Source organism: Bombus pascuorum, chromosome 8, assembly GCF_905332965.1.
Source record: "Bombus pascuorum chromosome 8, iyBomPasc1.1, whole genome shotgun sequence".
NCBI lineage: Eukaryota > Metazoa > Arthropoda > Insecta > Hymenoptera > Apidae > Bombus > Bombus pascuorum.
Window position 1 is genome coordinate 15,477,610 of NC_083495.1, and position 9,167 is coordinate 15,486,776.

Below are 9,167 nucleotides of genomic sequence, written 5' to 3' on the forward strand. Positions count from 1 at the left end.
TACTACCGGTTGTATCCACTCGTTTGAACTTCTATTTATATGTGAGTGTGTAAAGGAAGAGTAATAAGTAATGGAGGAAATAAACTTCAGTCAAATGAACTGTTCTTGCTTCAACGAGTTTACATAAATGGAATTCTGCAGTAATATTATCTTGATTATGTCCTGCATCGGCACTGAAACTGAAAAACACGTCAAAATGACAAATTACATGTCTTTTGGCAAACATTTAATTTACATTTTAAAAGACTATTAAAAATTATTGCTAAAATATTAGTAAAGATTATTATTTACGGATTATATACATATATACAGGCCCTTTTAGAAAAATTAATATTATATATATAATATATATAATTATATATACGTCACACTACTTTAATTGTAATTATTTATGTATAATACATATATCTATTTTAAGTATGATTGGTGAGAGAATTTTGAAGTAAAACTCAACTAAAAGCAATTATTTATAAATAATTCCTACACATTCGTGAATTCTAAGACATTTTTATAAATTCGTTCAATATATGTAACAAGTGGAAAAATTCGGAACAAATGATTGTGACAGTTAAACACATTTGAAAATTAAGACGTTGAGAATAATTCATGATATAAAAATATATGTAGATAAAATTATGTTGAAATAAGAAAAACCAGATACTGGGAAATAACTTTAGGTCTATGCTATCAGCATAACGTAGACCTTACGTAATAAAAAATCTGTGATGTAAGAAGAAGCTGATAAATATTACTCAATTATCAATACTATACTATGGTATATAATAAAACAATTTTTAATGATAATTTTGTTTTTCTATTCATTGAAGAAATTAAAAATCTTGTAACGTCGAAATATCATTAAAAATTTAATTAGCACCTTACGCGAGTATAACCACTTCCAATGGTTATAAATTGATTAATATATTTTACAAATAAATAAAAATAATGAAAAAGACTACGAGATAGAATCTATAGTGATATAATACCCGGAAATGACAAGAAATAAACTTCAAGATTACTCTAAATATCCGGGAATAAGATAACAATAGCAGTTGCGAAAAGGAATGAACATCAATTTGCTTTAAAAGCATAAACAGATTTAGATATATAGATATAGATAAATTTGTACGAGTATAAATTAAAGAAAAGTTACAATCATATCAGCAATAATTATTAATAACAAAAAGACCTTCATTACCACTTTCATTTTCTTAGCAGTCGACACAGTGAAACAGTAACATAATACACACAGTAAGATCAACGATCGAGATGTCATCCTTTTGCATGTGAAATGACTGCTGTATTTGTTATATTTAATTGTACAGTACACTAATGATCAAATCGTTTCGGATAAGCTGTCAGCGTGGAGATCACGTTTCAGTGAATAAACAGCAAAATTATTTGACGAATATTTTTTCCTCTTTTTTTATGTGCTATAAACTATTTGGTCGATTATCTACTTGATACACGAACGAAGGTCGTCTGTAGACTGTGCGCTCTTTGCGAGCAGTAGCCAGCATGCATAGCACTTCCGGCACTCGTTGCTAAATTAGTAATTGTCAGCGACAGACACTCGTATTATAATATTGTTGATAAATAATTATATTTAATCTTTGAAGATATGTGTAATATTTGCCGATACATTAAAATTTTATGAGGTAGATAATTATCTCTAAAGCAGTATATCCTAATTAATCGAAAGTGTATATATATATGTAATTGTATATGTATATAAATAAGTACATACACACGTTATACATAAATTATGTACGATTTAATCGTTGAAAAATTTGAAACCATAATAAGAATATGAAATAATTAATGACATGAATTGAAAATAAATTTTATTCAATTATTCCACTTCTTTAAATCGTTTCACTTCTTCACATTCTTTCGCTGCTACATTTGTTCGTAAAAAAGGAATATATATATATTTGATATGACGATATATTCTATAAATATTTCAAATTGTTGTTGCACAAATTATCCACGTTGCATACAATCCTGACGATTTTGGAGAGGATAGTCGCAGGTGCCGATGTTTGGATTAAATTCCGTCCCTGTGCCACACTCCAAAACGAAACAACCGCTACCATCACAATGTTGGTACTTTCTACAGTCGCCTGGGTATGGATAAACTTCCCCCTAAAAATAATTAAGTTAGAACATGCTGTCATATGTACTCATTAACGTATACGTCTATTTCCTCGACTGATCTAGCATAGCAACTTGTCTATCTCTATCATCTTATATATTATACAAAATGACAAAATTTATATATGACAGTTACTAAAATATTATGTATAATTGAAAGTATTCTAACGAAATACGCACGGCCACTAATCCACAAAAGAAGATGATACAAAGAATGCTGCACAGCAGGATTACAGAGAGCTTGATAACAGCCATGACTTCTGCTTGTAATTCGCTACTCGAATCTGTTGAATCTACTCTAATCCGTTCCACAAAGTACGTTATTTGCCAATGAAATGGATTTTATATATACTGCATCATGCAAGCAGAAATAAAGAACGTAATTTAATATGTTATCTCGATATGAACTATTTCGCCGACTTCACATCTATTTTCATTATCGAACATACGCATGATACATTTTTTCCGACCCTATCGCCATTAAGTAGCCAGGATCAAGGATACGAATAACAAGTTCAAATATAATTACATTATATTATGAGAAAAATTGTAAAATGCGATAGGAAGAAATGAGATAGAAGGAAATAAAATAGAGATAGAGATGGTGATACTAAGCGAAAGTAATGTGACCTTTTCATTTGTTATACAAATAAAATACAGTTACTCACATGACTGAACAATCGAACAATCTTTAAAACAGAATAACTTTTCGAAAATTGGGTCGATCGATTTGAATCTTTTTGGCTAGTTGAGAGGATTAGCTTAATAAGCGACGTGTAAAAAAATATGAGAAAATTGCAATTAATGGGAATCGCAGAGAAAATAGTAAAAGTCTCTTTTTACAACTTTTTTATCTGGACCTGTAATTTACACAATTTAAATACCTTTTACAGACTTATGTCAGTTATACATATGCCGAATATTTCATCGAAATTGGTTAATGTCTCTATGAGCTAGAAACGGTTTGAAATAGTGAAAATCGCAGTTTTCCACGACTTTCGGCCTAAAGTCTAAGAGTGACCTCAAACGATCGATAATATTGTCGATATTTCAGTTTTTTCAACGTCATTGCGGTTGGTCAATAAACACTGACAATATTGACAATATGCAATATTTATTGACAAACTGTATTTCCCTCGTACGTTCAATATTTATTGACGACACATTCGGTTTCAAGTTAGCGTTTGTTCAACAATATCGAGTAAGAAGAAAGTTTGTGTAGCCATTATTTCAGCATTATCAATGCAGAAATCAAAGAAGAAAAGGGCTGGACATGAGCTACGAGGTACTTTTTAAAGAGAGACGTGTCTTCGCGTATAAATTTTCTGAATGAAATTCGAATATTCGCTCCAAAAAGGTTTTCAAAATTATGAGTAACACGTGTTTCCCACTCCCTGATTTTCTAAAAGAGGATCGTATGAGCGTATAACTCGTCACATCCTGGACACATCGACAACTTCTTTGTCTTTCATTGCCTTTTTCTGTTCCATTGTTAATATTTTATTTCTTCTCTTCGTCTTAATTAATGATAAGGTGCTAGATAAAATTTAGATAGGAAACATTTACGGGATAAATTTGTTATGTGGATAAATAATACCAAAATAACGTGAAGACATAGAATTTATTTTAAACCACATGTGATATTCGATTCTAGACCCTTATAAACGCCAAAATTTACATCCCATAGAGTTGCGATTTTCGATATTACACTAAAAATTATTACATTTCATCAGAAATATTACTGTAATCTCAATTTGATAACGATTATGCATGATTTATTCTAATTATTGTATTTATGTGTTTTAATAATATGATTATTGTTTATTCGATTTCACTTTATTAAATTTCTTCACATTTAAGCTTGTGTATGTCTTCGTCAAAAGAAAACATATTCTCGTTTGATATGGATTATCTACAGCCACCTTTTCATCAAAAAGGAACGTCCTCTGAGAGTAATACAGATATAAGGGGCGGGATAACGGATTTTACAATCGTTAACAACACAGGATGTTGAACAATCATCCACATGTGGAGGTAGACCAATTTGGGTATCTGGACCAACTGGAGTTTCCTCCTAAAAATGACCGTATTATAATATGCATTATTATTTTCTATTGACATTTCCTTTCTATTCATTTGCTAGCACATTTTTCTTTCATGTGAAAACTTAAGCAAACAATTGAAAAATCAATTGAAAATATGGCATTATTATATTTCCATTGATAACTATCAATTACAAGTACAATCTATCAGAAAATGACAAAATTTATAAGTGACAGTTATTAAAATATTAACAATAAATCTGTGTAATTATAAATATTGCGACGATATACGTACAGCTGCTAATCCACGGAAAAAGCTGATACAAAGAATGCTACAAAGAAGAAATGTAGAGAGTTTGATAAAAGCCATGACTTTCTCCGTAATTCGCTTCTCGAATCTGCTAGTTCATTCCACAAAATGCGTTCTCCGTTGGTGAAATGCATTTTATATGTATATACTATATCTTATAAGAATAAATTAAAAAAAATAAGTCATTTAGATACGAACTTTTTCACCGAATATCATTGTCCCCACAATATGTTCAATGCAGCGACTCAAATTAGTAGAAGTAAAGAAAATATTCTTATGCTAGCACGCGATAAATGTAAGGGACTTCGGCTATTGGTTGAAGAACGATAATCAATTGTTAAATTCAGGAGGGGATTTACTCACCATGGAGCATTGTTATATTATAGGACTTGCCTCGACTTCTCGAGTTTATGACACAGACGACGCCCAGAAAATTATAGTATCTGAAGATTGTGAGTACGCCCCTCCGTTTACTTACTTGCACTGAGTCGAATCGTTGGATGGATTGATTTTATAATTACTAATTAAAAGATAGACACTAAAATATGTAATTTTTAAAGATTAATACTTATCGCTTTCGCAAAATCTAGGTTCAGCATGTCGATGATAAACGTACATAATGAGTATTCTAAAAAAAATTTCTGTGCATCCTGCTGCTATATTCTAAAAGATATATCGCACTGATACGATGATATTCACATCTGAATTGAAGAAAGTAAATGCTTCCATATACACCTCTATTGTAACTAACGCTGCTCCATCCTCAAATTTAAATCTCTAATTTTAGTGGAACTTACGCACGATGTATGTAGGTTCCAAAAAAATATTTCCTGCGTTTTTATTTTATGTGCCAATATTTTATGATGATAGTTAATAACACATTGATAATTATTCTTCTTTATTTGATTTTGTACTAAATGATATTACATTCAACATAGGAGAAAAATATTTCATCTTGTTTCTATGCTTTTCCTATGGATCGCGTTAAAGAAAATTTGCCTAATAACCGTTTATGTAATTCTTTATATGGATGCCGAAAGTCAGAATTAGTTTTAGGTATTCTGAGTAGCTTACGGACTTTTGGAGATAGGAGTACTAAATTTTGTAACAGTCCATAGCAATTATTGCTAATCCAAAACAAGGATAAACACTAAAACATTTAATTTGTAAACATTAATAGAATGAATAATAGCACAGAATAAAGTAATTATTCATTTTGTCAAAATATAGGTACAACATACCGATGGTAAGCATGCCATGATAGGCACAAAACAAACAATGAGTACTCTACAGAAATTCTTGTATATTCTGTTAAATCTTGAATCCTTTATATTAAATAATACATAATTTACCTAAAAAAAGTATCATGTTGATATAGAGATATCTAAACTAAAGAAAATAAACACTTGCATACATACTTCCATTGTAACTAAGTGAGAAAATCCAAAAAGTATAGGTAATATAAAAAAGTGATCTATGTCTACAAGATTTTGTATCCATCCAAAACCACCAGTAGTCAATCCTTGGAAATCCTTTACGGTGGCTAGCATTAAAATTTTTAGGACTTAGTTTTGTTGCTATTTTTGTATTAAAAACACTATATACAAAATACATTACTCACCAGGATTTATTTGAGGCAATACATAACACATATTCCTTACTGCAACTGAGAAACTTATCCATATTGGTGCTTGCAATAATAGCATTGCAACGCTTTTAAATGGATGACAATTGTCTCTTATATATAATCTTTTTTGTTCGTTAGAAATCTATTATGCAAAGTAAAAAATTGATATACTTGAAATAAAGAGAAGAATATAATAGTGTGTATCCAAATACTTTACATTTAAATACCTCGCGTGTATATAAAGCAATCGCACGTGCTGGACTCAATTGGGACGATACCACTTCCCTATCCACATTTCTTCTTACTTTCTCCACAATATCCATCATTTCTCCTTTCAAGTTTTCTATTTTGGCCTTATTGTGAATCTAGATAAAGATCACTTAAGAAATATATATTCCAATCTTAATACTAACTTAACTTAATTTGATAACATAATAATGATACTCACATCGAGTATATTTAATGGTAGATTTATAAATGTTCTTGTAATAACTGTGGTAAGTATGATACTTGCCCACCATGGTAAACCTGTTTGATAATGCATATATCTAAAAGCTTCGGTGATCCATTCTACAGTTATACTTTCAGATATCATTTGGAAAATGCCACCATTGTATTTAATAGCTTCATTTATAACTGTGGGTCCTGAATTTGAATATTGTCTAATACTATTTATAGCAGTAGGATAACAGTTGCTAGGAATTTTTGAAGTTAGTACTACATCCTTGTTACATAGTAATGACCTTTGAAATACTTTTGGATAGAGGTACTGATGCGAAACAGCGTTTTGTGTATTTGAAAAATTCCGCTTGTTTGAAAAATATCCCATTGATACTTTACTATTTAAAAAATGATTCTTATACACATTTAGGGGAGAAACATTGGAAATATAATAAATAGAACGAGGATGTTTTACAAAAATACTGCTATTACATTTAAAATCCAATTGAATTTTTTTAAATATTCGTACATTCATGGTAACACAATAACAATGAACAATTGCTGAATAAGTTTAAAAAGAACTTAGTTTTCTTCCTTGTTTACATCTATAAATATAATGTTCCTATATGTACATGACAATTACGACGAATAGGTTAGTTACTAAACTAACCTCAAATCGAGCACGATTATGCATAATTCTTTTTATTCCTTATGTTTGAATGTATTTAATAATATAATAAGGGTTAAAATGTACTGTATATTTATTTATTAAAATTACAATACAAATTACATACTTTGAAGAAAATATGTATTATGTGAAAATAAAAAACCAATAAATAAATAACCAATAAAAATCAATCTTTTAACATTTTTACAATTCATTAAAATAGATTAACATCACAATAGTATCATTATTGTTAACAAACCTAAAAACAAGCAAAATACTAAATTATACCATCGACGAGGTACAAAATAGATGCGACATTCAATGCTTTTTCACTATCGATTTAGTATGGTAATGGTTTGAATTAAAACTAAATTTTCCTATTAAATCATTTAACTGTGAAGATTATTGTATAATTCTTTAAATTTAACAAATAGGATAGATCAATAAATAGGATTTCTGAAGCGAATTTGAACGTTTCATAATTTATTCTTAACTCTGTCCACCTTCTACTCACAAGTTAAATAAATTATAGTTAAATAAAATAAATGTAATTAAATAACATTGCGCGACTTGTAATATTCTTATAAATTAATAATCTATACAATTCTATTTAAAAATTGTTAATATTTCCAAAAGTACGATAATCTCTAACTTATATATATAATGCCACAAGTTTTACTATATTGTTTTAATGACATATTGATAAGTTACGTTTATAAATCCACTTACATTGGTAAAACAGAAACATGTCGATAAGCTGTTATAAATGTACGTGTATTCTGTATCCCTTCGGTGATAATTCTTATGTTCGCCGTAGAAAATTGCAGAGGGCATAAGAAACACACCGGTTTTTTGGCAAGTCCAGTACCATCTGTAGTTAATAATAGTAACGGTGTAAGTTATATGCATACGTTTTACATAATCTGATAAAACTATAGTTCCAGTAAATGTTTTAAAGTTATAAAATAAAATGTAGTTATAAGAACTATTTCATCTTATTTTATAGTTATCATTTATTACTGCATAATTATCATCGGTGATAATCGTTTACTACTTAACTTGCAATGGTAACAATATAGTTTCTTATAATACTGCGACATTTAAAATTCCTTTAACTTTGAATAATATATCCCAGTTTTAAGGAAACTACAAAAATTTGATATGATTTTGCCGCATCATTGTAATAATAGGCGTATATATTACTATCAGTGGTACATAATAATATTTATCAAATAATAATCATCAGCGACAAAGTAATAACAATTTTGTATGAAATAAAAGTTACAAACATTACGTAATATTTTGTTTTAAATGTACATTTCTTACAATAGACAAATTAAACTGCATCTTTATTTAACCATATCCTTATCGATAAATATATCCATGTTATTATATCATACGTTATACCGTTTATACGTATATTATAAATGACGATAAAATAACTTTTAAAAGCTAAATTAACAGATACAAATGCTATTATAAAAAGCGTAATTATCGAATGTAATCAATTTTACTTCGATAACGCGTATCATACACGTAATTTACGATTCGTGAAAACGATACCCCATAGAGGACCCAAAATGCGGGAAGAAGAAAAAGAAAGATGAGACTAAAGGATCAGGGCATCGACACACACACATATATATCACACATCCTCGACAAAAGTTTCTCGAATCGAAGCACAATGTTCATTTCACGGCTTGAGGACTGGAGGGAGGAGGTCGCGCGTCGAGTATCTTTGCATTAACATTTACCATCCCTTCTTTTTCTGTAAACCGCAGTTCTCGCATCATCCTAGCGATTTCCAGGCATCCCCCCGTTCCAGGAACTGGAAGAAACGTCAGCATACCATTTCAACGACAAATGGCATCGCAGCCCTAACAGCTACCAACGACGTCGGTCTAATCTCGAAGCAGCGGTTGGTCG

The 9,167-nt window shown here is 29.8% G+C and overlaps 2 protein-coding genes and 1 long non-coding RNA gene across 4 annotated transcripts; all 3 read right to left on the minus strand.

Annotated features, from left to right (window-relative positions):
* Positions 1-1,827: 1,827 nt before the first annotated feature.
* On the minus strand, positions 1,828-2,495 carry LOC132909916 (uncharacterized). The gene is made up of 2 exons (XM_060965145.1): positions 2,335-2,495; positions 1,828-2,145 (listed from the first exon to the last, which is right to left on the minus strand). Exons 1-2 carry the CDS (start codon positions 2,407-2,409, stop codon positions 1,984-1,986), a joined length of 237 nt encoding a protein of 78 aa, XP_060821128.1. The 5' UTR covers positions 2,410-2,495; the 3' UTR covers positions 1,828-1,983.
* Positions 2,496-3,811: 1,316 nt separating this feature from the next.
* On the minus strand, positions 3,812-5,012 carry LOC132909920 (uncharacterized). The gene is made up of 3 exons (XR_009658642.1): positions 4,870-5,012; positions 4,492-4,528; positions 3,812-4,228 (listed from the first exon to the last, which is right to left on the minus strand). It is a non-coding gene; the product is annotated as an uncharacterized LOC132909920 (long non-coding RNA).
* On the minus strand, positions 5,008-7,390 carry LOC132909904 (cytochrome c oxidase assembly protein COX18, mitochondrial). 2 transcript variants are annotated; one of them, XM_060965129.1, is made up of 7 exons: positions 6,582-7,390; positions 6,361-6,498; positions 6,128-6,275; positions 5,925-6,049; positions 5,748-5,858; positions 5,506-5,656; positions 5,008-5,044 (listed from the first exon to the last, which is right to left on the minus strand). In XM_060965129.1, exons 1-7 carry the CDS (start codon positions 7,107-7,109, stop codon positions 5,031-5,033), a joined length of 1,215 nt encoding a protein of 404 aa, XP_060821112.1. In that variant the 5' UTR covers positions 7,110-7,390; the 3' UTR covers positions 5,008-5,030. The 2 variants fall into 2 exon arrangements, with proteins under 2 accessions (XP_060821112.1, XP_060821110.1); XM_060965127.1 differs by lacking the exon at positions 5,008-5,044 and having other exon boundaries at positions 5,388-5,656; positions 6,582-7,387.
* Between the last annotated feature and the right edge of the window lie 1,777 nt (positions 7,391-9,167).

Bases quoted from the DNA above. Each gene is read 5' to 3' on its own strand.
- LOC132909904 (XM_060965127.1), bottom strand. From the start codon at position 7,109: ATGAATGTACGAATATTTAAAAAAATTCAATTGGATTTTAAATGTAAT. The intron at 6,276-6,360 runs GTATTTAAATGT...TTTGCATAATAG, and splicing joins TTGCTTTATATACACGCGAG to ATTTCTAACGAACAAAAAAG. The intron at 5,859-5,924 runs GTATGTATGCAA...TACTTTTTTTAG, and splicing joins CTCACTTAGTTACAATGGAA to GTAAATTATGTATTATTTAA.
- LOC132909916 (XM_060965145.1), bottom strand. From the start codon at position 2,409: ATGGCTGTTATCAAGCTCTCTGTAATCCTGCTGTGCAGCATTCTTTGT. The intron at 2,146-2,334 runs GTGCGTATTTCG...AATTATTTTTAG, and splicing joins TCTTTTGTGGATTAGTGGCC to GGGGAAGTTTATCCATACCC.